The sequence below is a fragment of the Aptenodytes patagonicus genome, chromosome 17, assembly GCF_965638725.1.
Source record: "Aptenodytes patagonicus chromosome 17, bAptPat1.pri.cur, whole genome shotgun sequence".
NCBI classification, from domain to species: Eukaryota; Metazoa; Chordata; class Aves; order Sphenisciformes; family Spheniscidae; genus Aptenodytes; species Aptenodytes patagonicus.
Genome location: NC_134965.1, coordinates 12,472,214 through 12,488,076, shown reverse-complemented (window position 1 = coordinate 12,488,076; position 15,863 = coordinate 12,472,214). Strand labels below are relative to the sequence as shown.

Sequence of the window (15,863 nt, the reverse complement as noted above, 5' to 3'; positions counted from 1 at the left end):
AGCTGGAACGGGACTGGTCGCAGCACAGTTGGGGATCTGGTTTCTCCAATGCCTGCTCTGTGGCAGGATCCAGAGTGGACAAGCACCACTGATCTGCAGTGTTAACGCTCAGGGTAATGACTGGTACAGGGGGGGTATCAAGGCTGTGCAGCAAACAACATTTGGGCTGGCAGAAATGGTAGTGAGCCACACTGCTTCATAAAAGCAAGTGTGGCATCAGGTACTGAAAAAGGTTCTCCCTGCCCAGTTTAGAGATCACAAGAAAGTCAGTAAAGCAAATCCCAATAAAATAATTTAAAAACCCCCAAAACACAGAGGCTAGAAAAAAAGGAGGAAATCTGTCTGGTCTGCAAGCCTGTGTCCACTCAAGTAGCCAGGATGCAGTCAGGTTCTCTTCTGTCTGTTCTCCTTGCACAAGGAGGGCAAAGTACAGCAGTTACCTAGGGCAGATGACACCGCACCTTTGACAAGAACCTTGTACCTGTACAGTTAGTCCTCAGTGGAGTAAGAAATGGGCTATTAGGCCTCTGGGCTGAAAAAACTGGGTATATACACTGAGTGTGTGCTTCAATTTGTATCAATAAGGTGGAACTGACTATTTTAACTTACCCCAAATTAGCTCACCCGGTTGTGCTAGTGTAGACAAGGCTTAACTGGGGAATTCCTATTCCCTACTGTAAGAGGTATGTGGAATGGCATCCAGGCTCAGCTCCTGGTTGTAACAGCACACACACTCACTGCTCCCAAGGCACAACTCACAAGCACAAAATTGTTGAGCTCACAACCAGTACAAATGCCCAATGATGGTAGGGATGGGGTGTTGCAATATTCATGGAGTGGGCCTGGGTCCTGCACAGTGGTGTTCAGAGCCTCACAGGTCCTTCTCTCATTCCCAGAGGGGAGCACAACCAAATGTTTACTGGCACAGAGAACTTAGTTGTCATCTCTGTCCCATGGCAGCTTGACAGTTAAACTCCAGGACTGCCTGTTCTTGCAAGTCTGATGGTGTTTACTGCTTTTCTTTTTTAAAGATCAAACCCCTGCAACCAGGAATCCCCAGCTTTCACTTTTAATTTTCAAGCCTTCCTGGTTGCAGAAAAAAACCTTGACAACAATTTTTTAAAAATTACAAAACATTCCAAACCATTGACCTTTTTAGAAGTGTTAGGGCGTTTTTTCCTTTGTCTCATTCATTTGCAGGACACAATCACTATGGAGGGCTTGATCACCCCTAAGCTGCCTGGTTTCACTTTCTTAAGCAGGTCTGTGCTCTACAACTCAATGTGTGGCCTGCCATGAAAAGCTGTAATGGTTCACACAAGGCACAACTGAGCAGCAAAGGGCAGCTCTTCACTGTGAACTTTGCTCTGCATCCCTAGCACAATCTCACGCAGACACGCACCCTGACAAAGGGTCCAGCCTGCTGCTAGCTTGCCCCCTTCCTAGCCATGCATGTAAAGTCCAATCTACTCTTTTGCTCAATAGTTTAATTTTAGAAAGACAGAATAGCAAGTTGTAGGAAAGTATAAGTACAGAAAAGGAGATTATATTTAAACAATCCCAATGACCTTGAGCTGGGAGAGCTCAGACTTTCTGAACCTGCTGCCAGCCCCCATGACACGCGACAAAAGAAATAAGCCTTAAAAGTGGTGGTGGGGGGGGAAGTAAGAGGCTTTCTTTAAACAGCCGCTCACGTGCTGCACATATGTGGTGGCTTAATATAAAACTGGTCAACCTGATCCCTGTAAGATTGGCCTGATATGATTTAGCTCTGTGTTAGCCCCCCCAGCCAATGTGATAATGATGAGGGTCACTAGTTCAAGATGGCTCTTAAAACAGGTTCCATTGCTGCTGATGCTCTGGCTCAGCTGTTGAGTTGGGGGGAATAATGTCCCCTGCGAAGTGCCCTGACAGTGTTCATCTTGGAGGAGCATGTGGTGGGCTCCAACCCCTAAATGCAAGTGCAATTTTGGGCCCTTGCAAAGGGGTTACTCCCAATCTTCAGCATTAAGGGTGAGAAACGTGGGTCCAACAGACCCCTCTCTACCTGCTTCTTCATGGGTGCTGTGGCTTTAAAAAAATACAGCTTTAAAAAAATTCAGCTTAAAGGCTTCACATTAGGGCCAAGCTAAGTACCATCTCCCTGGGCACACCTTGCCTTGACTACAGAATGACAGGGGAAGCTGCAAGATATTCAGATACTACTCTAATAATAAGGTCAGATTAAAAAAAAATAGAGCAGGAGGAGACAGAACCTGCTTTCAATCTTTCAGCACCTCAAAACTGCCAGCAAAATCTAAAGCCTTACTCACCACATATTGCTCAGCAGAAGCGATGCTAAAAAGCCCAAACCAGAAAATTATTCCTCTCTACAACAGGTAAGAGAACTTTTCTACAAAGCCCTCCTGCTTATCAGACATACAGACATACATGTGCACCTCATGGTATGCATGTTTAAAAGAGAGAAAAGTAAACCACAGTGTATCCAAGAAGCCATCCAAAGGTTAGTCTCAATTAGTCAGGGTGAAGAGTTCACAACAGTGTAAGAAGGTCTTTAATCTTGTCTGGTGTCCAACTTAAATCCCTGAAACATAGCAAAAATGCTGGTATCTAACACAGTGGACGGGTTATTTTTGGTAAAGATTCCTCCCTGCAGATAAGCCTACGGAGATAATGCTGCTGCTAGCACTCTGCAAAATCAGTCTGACCTGCTCCTCGACCTAGTAGACATGGCTCTTCCTATAAAGCCGGACAGTTGTCAAGGCCCCAAATGCCTCCTCTTAAATCAATACATTCCCTCACCAATCATCTTGCTGTAAAGGAGCAGATGCTAGAAGAGAAAGCCCATTACATAAGGTGCTTAAATTGCCACTGATAGCTCTAAGCAAAGCATGTAAGGATGCTCTTAAGAACATTTTGTGCCTGCTAGTTGTTATTTTGCTCTGGTTTTCTGGTGTCCAGTGAAGAAGGTACTGAAAAACTGTTGTATTATTAAATTTCTGGAGATTCTATGGGCATTCTGGAAAGCCTCTCACATGAAATTTCTAGCTGGCATTAAGCTGTGAGTATACACAGGCTATGGTTTCACATAACATCTCCCTGTTTCACCTCTCACGCAACAGGTGGGGTGGAGAGGAGCTGACAGTCTCAGGGCATTCACATTCAGTTTGCTCTTTGTGGACAGGATAGCTGCTGTCACTTACTACTTTTCTGTGGGAAGGCAGATGTAGTGGTTGCAGTGTTTCACTGCAGATCCTGAGGGGTAGCGTGAGCCTCATGCTGACCTCAAGCCATGAACGATTCACAGTGAACAAGGCTGTGCAAGGGGCACCTGGACCCCTTGGTAGGGGAAGGGAACCCTGGCAGTAGTAGCGAATATTTTCCAAGAGCTGTTTACACTGGGGAGGGGCCTTCAGCTGGAACATGGTGATGGAGTTTTAGGTCCAGGAAGCCTGCAGGACAGAGTTAATTTGCATACACACAATTAGCACACTCAAGATCTCTGCTATCTAGCAGTCCAGTCAGAGCTTCTGCTGCCAGACCCATGGAAATCCCCAGCAAATGGCCAAAGTCCTCATAGTCTGTTCATGTAGATATGCTGACAGAAAAAGATGAGAGGATACAGCTGTGGAAACCTGATAGGCTTCGGCAGATCTGCTTCTTCTATTCCCCCAATCAGAGTAAGGATGCACACACGTAAACTCCACACTTTTCCTCCAACAGCTGATCAGCACGATCTGCTACAAGCTAGATCATAGTCCAAGCAAGTATAACCATCTGCCATGGTCTCATAGTATCAACCCTATGCCAATGCCTCATCCTCTACAGATTTTCACCAGGGCAGCAGAAGACTCTTAACAGACAATTCCTACTCAAGGCAGGAGCCCTTCCTGCTCTGCTCCCCACTGTGCCAAGCGCCTGCCCCTGGCTTGCTCAGGAACCGCTCTCGACTACTTACAAGAAAGTAGGTCTTTGGCATAAATGATAAATGGGGAACAAGACAAGTTTCATAATACATAAAGGATGTATTACGAAAAAATACATACACTGGGAGTCAAATACATTCCCCAAATGCAACAGCTGTAAACCAGACCCAGCCACAGTACTGTTTCATCTGCTCCCACATAGTCTCCCTGGTGGCAAAGTTCTGCTTATTGCCAGCAATCACTAGGGCAGGATTTGCCCCTCCCTGTGCATGACAGTTATCTACTCTAAAAACAGCTTTCCAAACTTGATTGACTGGAACCCCTGCTACATGGTGAGCAGGGCTGGTTCAGACATGTTTCAGAAGATGATAAGGAGATGACTGTGTTCTTAAGTTCCTTTTTAAGATGGTGACAAGTTATATGTGGGAACAAATATAATAGTGACATTTCTGGGAAGAACAATGGTAAAGACAGAGAGGATTTTTTTCTGTGCTAAAGAAAATAAGCCAATAGAGGTTTTTTTAATCTTTTTTTTTTGGTAGACATGCCCCAAGCCCAGAACCTAATAAGTAGCTCTGCAAGAGACTTCTTCCATCAGCCTAAGAGTGGGGACAGCGCTCTGTTCACATCCTCCTTCCCTCCCACTCCCCCCTCAATTCTTGACTCCAACTTTCAAGGGGAGCAGGACAATCCAGATCAGTATATTTTTCTAGGTCCATTTTCAGAGCAACTTTTACCCACTGGAGACCACTACACAGCTTAAATATATCTTCTGTCTGTATGGTTCCTTGTCCTGCCTTTTCTAGTTCTCAGTTCAAGTATCTCTTTTCCCAGTTTCAATCCACCATATTTAACCATTTATGCATCATTTACGGTATTAAGCTACATGTACACAGTGCTAATCAATCTCTAGGACTCCTAGCCAAAAACAAGGGCTCTAGCACTTCCTAGAAAAATACTTAAAAAGAAAGTTACAGAACAATACTAGCCCAGCTCCAAAGCAGAGCCTGCTCCACACTAGCCACTGTTTTCTATGATAAAAATCTGTCTGGCAACTGATTAGAGGAACAATAACAAAGAAACAGAAATAGCACAAGTTGGGGTAGGGGTTCAAAGTTTCTTTACCCCTCAGAATTGTGTATTCACAGAGAGCAAACAGGATCACAAACTCGAAGCTTGTATTCACCACCTACCTCCAAGTCTGCTAGGTCCACACAGAACAGCCCTTTCACTCTACGCAGCATGACCGGCTGACTGTTATCCATGTTCACAGGAGTTTTAGCTGTTGCCCAATGCCATAAACAGTGCATTGTTACTACTATAATCTCTTTCAGAACTAAAGGATTTTACAAGCAGTCATTATTCTTGTTTTAAATATAGGTTTTCAAAGAAAGAAAGGAGCCCAACAACAAGACAGCAATTATAACAGCAAGAGCTTTCAAGCTTCACAATGTCTAGAGCAAGTCACTGAGCAAAAATAGTCTTCACTCTGGACTAGAGGAGTCAGCAGATATTCTAAATTAGATCCGGTGCTCTATTTCTGACAGGAGAGCCTGGGAGCTTCTGTGCTTCCCTGCATGGCAGCTTTATTTGGGAGAGGACTGGGGGGGAGAGAGGGGAGGGGAGGAGAGAGAGAGAAAAAGAGCATTGTTTCTCTAACCGCTGAACTAAAAAACTGCTTACAATTAGGCTGTTTTTCAAAGGTGTTATGTCACAGATTAGTAAAATCTTGAAATACTCCCTCCAGCAATACTAGAAATGCAAAGGGAATCGGAACCACTTAAAAAAGCAAAAAACTATGAACAAGCAGTGGGCCACAGGAGAGCCCTTCACCTGCACGCACCTCCTGCATTATACCTGCTGTTTCTATTTAGACCTCAGAGGTGGACAGGGAAGGGCTGTATTGCAGCTGTTCTCTGAGACTCTACAGGTACTTGGCAACTTCTCCAACTAGTTTCAGAGCCTAAAAGTCTCAAGAAGAGAGGGCTATGTGCCTAACATGAATACACTATCACAACATTTGTGGGGTTTTCTTTCTCTCTGTAGCACTTTTTGGAAGCATTAAGAAAGAAGCCCAGTATGACTATTTCAGTTTTACAGTGAGCTAACAGTATCTTAGAGATGGGAAGTCATTCCCCAGTGTATGTTGTACACCAGCCACAGAACCAGGTATGGTACCCAAGTGTCCCCGTTTTCATTGTCCAACCTACTCAGCCATCTCTTTAAAGGCTCCCTAACCACCTCTCTCCCCAGTCATGTCACAGGCAGTGTGCATAAAGCTAAGGGAAACCATCACATATTTCTTAATAACTAACCTATTAAAGCTCCTTCTGTCAGTGATTTCCATTTTGAAAGCATTCAGCTTAATTGCTGTTCACATGATGTATAAAATCTAAGCAACAGCAGGAATGATCCCATGATACCTGTAACATTTCTGAAAGACAACTCATCACAGACAAACATCTCCCCTGCACTGTCTGCTGATGTCCATGCCACAAACACCAACAGTGGGCTGCATTGCTATTTTCTAAGCAGTGATATAACAGGACAAAAAAAAAAAAAAATCACTGCAAGAACAGAGCAATGGTTTATTAGCCCAGCTATTTCCATTTCCCCCAGATTACAGCCTGTTCCAGCATGCCTACTCAAAAATAATTTTAATGACCTAATGGGTGTTGAAGTTCTCCTGTCCAGCTAATATAAATGCTACAGAAGCTGTCTGCAGCTGCATGAAATGGATGCAGAACTTTTAAAAAATAACCATACATTTGGAATCACAGAGGAATTCAAATGCTTTGTACACCTCTTATATTTCCGTCCCAGAGAACAGAAGGAACACAGTTCATTACACTGGTCACTGCTTGGGAGAGGGGAGCAAGAGAGCACAAATAAAAATAATAAACAGTTGGAATATGTTCTTTTCCTGCCTTAGACCAAAACCGAATTTGTTCACCCTTTTTAGTGACCACACAAAGGGAAGGGCAGTCTCAACACCGTTTGCTCCCTGAATTAGCAGGATATGGCAGATTTGAACTGTCCACCTCCCTCCCCCTTCCTCCACCCCCCCCTTCACCTCTTCCCTTCCCCCAGTTCTGCAGGCATCACAAAGGATTTAAAAAAGAGACACAAAGACATTCTTTTAGGCTCAGGCAATTCCAGTAACCTTAGAAACCAACAATAGTTGTGAGCCTGGCAGTTTGGCCACTGCAACAGGCTGCTTTTCTGTTCTCTCATTGTCACTGCTGCACCTTTAGCTGTGCTACCCGAAACCTTGCTGGGCTGGAAGGCAATATGCAGCATCACATTCAAAATATATAGTAGTAAATAAAAGGAACAACTCGGTCCTGAACTCATCCTATTTTACCAGAGTCTGCTTGGTTACATCAGGACCAAGCTGGAATAATTTCCGTGAAAATTTGCTGAATTTTTCACTCAGGCAGATCCCTGCTGAAGTCAAAGAAAATTTTTGCTTGTGTAAAGATAAAAGGAAACTGACTGAGAACACTGTGATCTGGCCTGCAGAGCCAAAAATGGGAAAAAGAATGGAAAAAGCCTTTTCTGCTTTGTTTAGCCATCAGTGGACTGAGCTCTGCTTATATTGCCATTAATGTTACACTGAACTGAACTGTCCCCAGTGCAGAACAGCATGGGGAAGCCATGCACAGTCCAGACCCAAGGGAACAATCTGATGTCAGTGCCCTGGAGTTCCCAGTAACCACCTAAATGCAGCCAGGATTTCAGGCTCCTCTTCCCAAAAAAAAAAAAAAAAAAAAAAAAAAAAAAAAAAAAAAAAAAAAAAAAAGAAAAAGTGTCAGAGACAGGAGCTGGGGGCCTTGGCTTATCTGGTCATCTCTGATTCCAGCAGAAACATCAGATTATTCTGTGCAGTAAAAAGGCTTCCAGTGATTTGCATGTTAAGAATTAAACTGTAAAGATCAGAAGGAGCCATGGTCTGTGAGCATGAACAGCTGATGCTGGCCACCACACAGACCACCACAGGGGAGTTACTCATTCCATTCTTTTACACTGATGCAACGCTCTTTAGTATCAGTTTGAACCAGAGACTTTACTCATGGGGGGTATGTGTGTATAAAATAAAAAAACCTCTCTTGTTTCTGAGCAAAGACTCCCACTCAGTCAAAATCCAGATCAGAATCCACCTGCCCATTACTGGGTTGCAGTCCACTTGATTTTGTAGTCTGAGTGCTGTGTAAGGCTACACAGTTTCAAAACCATCAGTCTGGCACAAACTTGTAAACTCTGACCCCTTCTGCTAGTCTAAGTTTAGAGGGACACAGTGCTATTGGCTATTTTTGGATCTTTGCTAATTTATAATTGTGGCATGTATGCTTTTAGAAATAAGAAAACTCTAGGCTGTCACAACTCAACATTTTTGTCCATTTGTTGGATATGTCAGTGCACAAAATTGTAACTCTTGGTCCTTTTTTGGCTAGTACTGGACACAGAATATAGCATGGTACAGTATTATTATTATCTAAAAGTTAGTAAGTGATTAAGTTATGGTGTCATTCTCAGCCCTAGCAGGCAGAAGGAGAGGAGGTCCTGGTAATGCAGGACCTTTGTCTCATACTGAGCAATAGGTGTGAGGCGTTGCTTCAAATGCTATTATGAGAAGGGAGGAGGTCAAAGGGAAGGGAGTATTTCAGCACTCCCGTTGGGTGATCACTGCTTCTGGGAGAGAGGAAGCACACTTTCCACCAAAGGTCCCCCTGTGTACCCACATACTCCCACCTTGCCTGAAATTAAGTTCAGGAAACTAACTTAACCCAGTAGGCAGCTGGGGATGTCTTGAAAGGGCAGGAAGGTTCTGTGCTGAGGGTTGTCTTCCCCTTACCTGTACAACTTCTTTCCTCACATTGACAATGTCTAACCAGTCATTGAATCTTGGGTAGCTGTTGAGCTCTGCTGTCCTGTCATTCAGGGGCACACTCAGCTTACACTGCCGTTGTCTGTGGATGTAGTCAATCAGTTTCACCTGTTGGGATCCAGAAAGTAAACAGTTAAGTTCCTTGGGATATGTTGTCATCTTCCTGGGCAATGTTTGTACAGTACCCAGCCAAAGGGGATGCTGGTTTGTGAGTGGGGCTCTTTCATGATATAAAAATGGCATACTCTTACAAGCACTCAGGGAAATTCATACAGGGAAGCACTTCCCTCACACCGACCATCTTTATTGTTCAACATTTCAGCAGAAGGCAGGACCTTGCAGGGCCCATCCCTGCAGGACTCTTCTCTAAACTCATACCAACAAAAGTTCTGTGCAGAGGCTGGCTGTCACGTCAAAATATGAAATGGCGCCCAAACCATTTGAAAGAACTAATTACATTCAGTTTAAAGGCACTGCATATGTATGTGCAACTTCATTCTGGATGCTGTGGGTATTGCTAGTATAACCTACAGGACTATCTGCCCTCTCATCCATTGCTCCCGTATGTTTATTATATTCTCTTACATCTGGACTCATTTGGGCTAGAAGATCAGTGAGGCAGGAATAGCCAAAGTACCCAAAGACTCTGAGGCCCGTTATCTGATAGGTATTTCTATTACAAAATCAACAGTAAAACCAATGATCTTAAAAGAACAAAAATTCAGGCAGTTGGACTAGGTGATCATTGTACGTCTTCTATTCTAAAGTTTTATTCCAAAGCTTTTATCACCTGACCATCTAATGCCAAATGCATGCACACAGAAGCCTTCACTTCAGAGACAGAAAAATAAAACGGCAAGAAGGAATATTATTTGTGCCTTATGTTTGCTTATCAAAAAGAAAATATTCTCAAAAGATTTCTCACTGTGTCACACATTCCCATGGGGCAGACTTAAGCTTCAAAACCTTCCTAACAAAACAATGCCTCAAAGCAAGTTAGTTGATCCATGATTTATGAACTAAAACATGGTCTTAGTCAACAAATTTTAGCATTTGGGACAAGATCAGACTACAAATTAAAAGGAAAAAACAAACATTATAGTGGTCAAAGAATCCATATCTCTCCTCTTAAGTTTCTGCTCAAAATATTTTTCGTCTATGTATCTGAATGATGCTATACGTGACTTGTATGCACAATCTCAGTTATATATGGGAAAGAGAATTAGATCATCTCCTCCTTCCCCAGATAAAGGATATGTCAGATATTACAGGGAAAATAGATATTGCATTTGATCTCAACTGAACGACCTCCATATGGAGCATAATGCTTTTGGCCTGCTCATCAGTTTGGGAGAGCTACTACTTCATAGTAACTGTCCTAGAACAAATGCAAATTCTTCCTTGGCAATATATGGGAATCACTTGTTTTATTGAAAGGGGGAAATTCTTTCTCCCTCTCATCTTGTTTACTGTGACCCAGTCCTGCAAATGTATAATCATGAGGTTGATCCATGTGCTCTACACACAACCGTGCTAAATAAGCAAGGCTCTTCAGGGGATAATAACAGAGCATGCACAGAAACACAGTTAACCATAAACAAGCACTCTGCTAAGTTATTACCTTGCTAATACTATTCTTTTAAAACGGCTGATGAGACCACAGTTCTAGCTACAGTCACAATTTCTTGGGACTCAAGCCATTGTGGGCCTCAGTTTTTGCATATGGCTAAAGACTGGTAGTCAAGAGTAGGAAAAGTCCTGAAGGCCATCCTTGGGATGCCAACAGATTGCAGCAACATTTGACTGAAGTGACCCCACCTCAGTGCTGGAGACCAGCACATCGAGCTGGATGTTTGTGGCTGCAACTTGCAAAACCAAGCTACTTCCACGTGAATGGAAGAAGCATATAGATCACTTGCACTGTAGCTGCAGCTGAAGCCAGTGGAAGCCAAGTGGCAGCAGCAGCCTCCAATCTAAACGCTACACTGGATGTTTCTTGGAGGTTGGTTGCATTCTAGCAGCAGAACCACCAGTTCTCTGTAACGAAGAAAGACAGCAGCTGCTGATAAGGTATTTCTAGCTTGTGCTTTCCTGTAAACTTAACTGAGGGTTTTGTTTTATGAACAATCTGGCTCCTCACAACTATCAGGTATAACAACAACTTTGTCTCTGCCCACACACTTCTGAATTCAGACAGCAGTGTCATGAAGTTTGAGATTTATCAAAAAGTGGGTTAATACTAACAAAAGTGATTCAAAGTCTTCATGCAATGAATACAGAAATGCAAAGCAGTGCCACTCTTAGGAGAGGTAGTTGTGCAATAAAAGGACAGCCATGTCCTAGAAGACTCAACCATCCCTTTGCATTTACACTCTGACCACCCAGCTGAAACCAGAGGAACCTTTTAACCGTAACTTCCTAACATGGCTTTGGAGCATAAGACCTAAAAGAAATTACCTTGGAAATCCCACCCAATGGTTCTTGTTCTCAGTCTCAGTACCTCTTTTTATAAAAAGGGGGTGATAGCACTTCCTTTTTTCCACCCTTTGTCTGCTTTCTCGAGTCAGACCCAGTGCTGCAGAGCAGGGCAGGGCAGGCCCCTGCAGGCAGCCATGGTTCTGCCGAAGCCAGCTGGGCTCTGAAGGGGCTGACAATGGGCTCAGCAGAGGCCTGGGCACCACCGACAGCCACCTTCCCGTGCCTGTACTCTGCGCCAATTAGAGACAAGTCAGCTCGCTCCCTCGGCATAGTGCCATATGCTAGTGTGACTATGTGACTTTTAAACACTGCTGCAGCTTGTTTGGCCTGTACCTGTACTCTTAAACTTGCTGTCAGATGTACTCTCCTACACAGTTGCACCTTCAGTTGTACACACCCCTAAATTAAGATGTCTCAGGAGTATGCGTGCTCTGTTCCTTCAGAGTTAACTCAGGGCAGACAAGGGGCACCTATGATGTCATTGGCTGGCTTAGTCATGACCTTCTGCTTTCTCACTGTCATACCTACTTTCCCTAACAGCCTATCCAGCAAGTTCTCCTGTTCACAGTCAGGTCAGAAATGAGCTTGGAGATGCTGTTCCAAGTATTTTCCTGCTAAGTGCTTGGTTTAATTTTTTTTTGCTTCTCATTGTACTTTTTCCCCACCTCATGGCTTGGCTTTGTATCATATACATCCTGACACAGTACAGCCAGCTGGCCCACATTAGATGCAGTGAGACTCTGCAGATCTACCTAGCCATTACAAATAAATCTGTGCACAGCTCAGGGGGTAACTCCCGTATCAGGGGGAGGAGCTGGAAATACTGTCTCCTGCGGTTAAAGCAATTGTTCCACAGTTTAGATTGAATGCTATCATGGCTTTTGACTTTTGCATATCTGTCCTAAACCTCCTTTTTTAACACGGAAGACCTACATTCTCATTATTAGGGTTTCATTCAACTCAAGATACTTGGTTCTGTTCTTACGGCCTCCAAACAGATCTTGTTTGCATCCTGGCTTCTTCCCTCAAAAGACATTAGGGAGGAAAAGATTAGAATGAGAAAGAGCTGACTTTGCTGCGGGTAAAGACAGGAACAGGATAGTCAAAGACCTGGCAGGAGAAGTGAGGGGAGCACATTTTGCCCTTCTTGAAGAAGAGGGGATCTTGGCAACCCATGGGCTAGAAGTGAGGTTAACCAAGAGCACAGAGTAGGAATGGAGGCAATAGGAGCAACGAAGACCTAGTATGAATAGAGGGGGAAGGTCCCCTAATAAGAGGCAGAAAGAGGAGGTTGCAGGAAGTTTGAGGACTACTCAATAGCCCCCAATATGCCAAAAGTCAGCCTACATAAATCAAAAATAGTGCAGCTTCCTGGCTGTGCAATAGATATGCCATGGAAAGGGGAAGGAAGACACAAATCACCCAAGCCTTCTCTTTTTCTGGAGGCCATTCCAAGCGAGGTTCAATGACGATATGCACTTTGATATACAAACTGCAACCACAAAATCCAACCAAAGGCAAACAAGTCAGCTGCGCATTTGTAAGCCGCGGTATGTAGAATTCCCAGGGTACTGTGGTATGTTACTGCTTTTTCCCCCAGGTCACCTCACCCCTTCCCCATTCCTGGGCATACCTCAAGGTTGCTGAGCACCTAGGGAAAGAAGCAAGATTGTTTGCAAAGTGATTTTGAAACTGGTACAGCCAGCCGTGACAAGCCTATGTGTAAAAGTAGCAGCTTAGTCTGATTGTAATCTGTTATTTTAGTATAGGACTTCCCATCAGGCAAGATTTATTTTCCTGGAAGAAGGATGAGATATCAGCATACTCTCTAAAGCTAGAGCTCCACGCTTAGTTATATGTAACACTAATTATATGCAAATGCCTTAAAAGTAGCACATGACCCAGTATAAAGCAGGGAACTGCAAGCACTGACAGTGGCAAGAGGAGGTGTGGGAATCTGTTCCAAAAATGACGGTGGAAGGCAAGAAGGACTTAGCATCTATTTATAAACTAAAAATCACAAATTAAGTAAAAGAAATTACACAAAAAATGTATGGCCCCACATTATCCTATTACGATCTGCAGTATCACGAGGACAGCATGCTGCTTTGAGGAAGGAGGTACAGTCACTATTCTTGCATTCCCCACAAAACTTATCCTCACCAATTTCAATGTAACAACAGAAGCACCACATTTAATGAGTAAGAGAATGGACCTCAGCTCCAGGGAACTGAACTCCACTCCTAGCTCTGCCACTGACCTGCTGTTTGACCATGAGCAAATTAAATAATTTGTCTCCTCTTCCATCCTGCACGTGGCTCTGCCTGCTTGTATCACATAAACTCCCTGGAGCAGGAGCTGTCTTCAACTATTTTGGTACTGCTTAAAAAAATACAGGTTCAAATATTTTCCCTTGACAAGTCTCATCCATAGCATAAACTCCTAAAAGGATACTGCTGGACGGTACTCTGCAGCACAGATTTCAATATCAAACTTTTCTTCTTCATTGGGATATAACAAAAATATAATTCTCAAAAATGGAAAAGTAGTCTGACAGCACAGATCTGAGTATCTTAGATCGCCAAGTCTGGTTTTCCCATGATAACTCCTTCGCATTTACTCTTCAAGTCCAAATTTGTTTTCCCCTAGTCCTATAAATAGCATATTTGCATTCTCTTCCCACCCTACATGCACCACGCTTCTCCCCTAGGATGAATTTCATTTTGTTATTTCCTGCCCAGACTTTTAACTAAACTACATGGTTTGGCTTTAATAGCTGAGCTGTTGCAAAACCCTTTTCTGAGAATATAATAAAACTTCTGGGTTCAGTGACGCACGTAAAAACCCACAACATGCAGGTCTCCAACCACAAACTAGACAGAGAGATAAAGCCAATAATAAGCTATTCACTGCCTGCTTGCCAAATGGCACATCCTACTCATCACAAATGGCAAACCCCACAACAGAAGCTGCGATACTCCAACTGCCTTAAACCCTCAAAGATGGGAAAGAACAAGTACAGAGACAGGATATGGAGCAGCTGGAGTAAATCTCTGTTTACAGGGTGTGCTCCATTAGAGCCCTCCTTCTCTCTGTCTGGTGTAGCTGATGGCCAGGACACCCAGTTCTCATTTGCTCCAAGAAGTGCACATGCTGCAAGGTATGGTCCTGGATGCACGTTTATCTCTTCCTTAGAGTACTTTTCAAATTAATATCTCTTTACAGCATATGTGAGAATCAGGCCCAAGATGTTTAGGAAAAAACTACCAAGCTTGTACTTTTTTATTTATTTATACAAAATAAACAGCAGATCTCTTGAGATACAAGTTTGCCTGTATCCATGACCTCAAGCCAACAGTTGGGAGTTTAAATGACTGTGAACAAAAAACAAATACCCACAAGTTCTTCAGTTGCACTTCTGCAGACATGGCACAAGAAAGCAATGGCATCTGTAAAACTAGTTCACTGACATCAGGGTGCAAAATTCAGGAGTCCTTGGCAAGCAAGGAGATATTGCAAGGATAAGTTGAAAGAATTCAGTATTCAAACTGGAGCCCAAATATTTCTGACCTCTGGTTAATTGATCAGAAATCACATTCTAACTTAATTTGTCAGAGAATGTTAATAGTTATGGTCCCTAACCAGAGAAATTAAGTTTCAGGCATTTGGGGGTCAACTGTCTCTCAGCTTCTTGTCAATTATGTTTTATTCATTTTTAGAAAAGTGGCATCTTATTCCAGAAGTCATTAACAGCAAGCACATTAAACCTATTGCAGCTTTTGCACTTGGCAAAACACCAATCAGTCTGAATTCAATGCAATTGATCCAAATAAACAGGGAGAAAGGAGCAGAGGATAGAAGAGTTTGCATTTTTCTTAAGTCTTCCCGAGCTTATTCTCATGCTTTTAATCCACATATCTTGGAATACCCTATAAATGCAACAAGAATAATTATTTTCAATTCAAAAAAAAGGAAAACTGAGGCACAGAATGGAAATTATACATTAAACAGCCTGGGGACAGCCAGAGGGACTCTGATAGGGACTCTGCTTTACCAAAGTGCCAGCCAAGATTCCTTCAGAATATGAATGGTTTGAAACCAAGTTTGATTCAGTCATACATTTCACAACCAAATGCCATGTTTTCACATTTTCACAAAACTTAGAACGTTCTGCTCACTGATGCCTACAACTTCCCTTGGTGACTTGAAACATATGCAATGTTTAGAAGAGGGGTTTTTGCAATACCCAAAACAAACAATTATTTAATGAACAAATCAAGCACATGTTCAAAAGCAGATGTATTTCTCCTGTCCCAGGAGATAAAATCTCACGGAGTCTGGCAGCACTTGAAAAGACAATAAATATGAGCTTACACCAATACTTCCAAGCCTACAACCACTTACTGCCTTGCAATTTAACAAGCTGGTGGCTGAAGTTTTGAAAGGATTAGATCAATGTATGACCCAGCTCTTACATGTGGCTAAGACAAATGCAAATCATCTATCTTCCTTCAGACAGGAATTAATCAGGAAGGAACTCCTCTATTAACCTCCTGCCAAGAACAGGACCC

At 43.1% G+C, this 15,863-nt stretch overlaps 1 protein-coding gene across 1 annotated transcript in view; it reads right to left on the bottom strand.

Moving 5' to 3' along the window:
• Window positions 1-15,863, bottom strand: part of KSR1 (kinase suppressor of ras 1) — a 72,623-nt gene that overhangs the window by 25,626 nt on the left and 31,134 nt on the right. Inside the window, exon 2 of the mRNA XM_076354798.1 lies at window positions 8,782-8,922. Within this exon, the coding sequence (XP_076210913.1) occupies window positions 8,782-8,922 (141 nt within the window). The remainder of the gene's footprint in view (window positions 1-8,781; window positions 8,923-15,863) is intronic.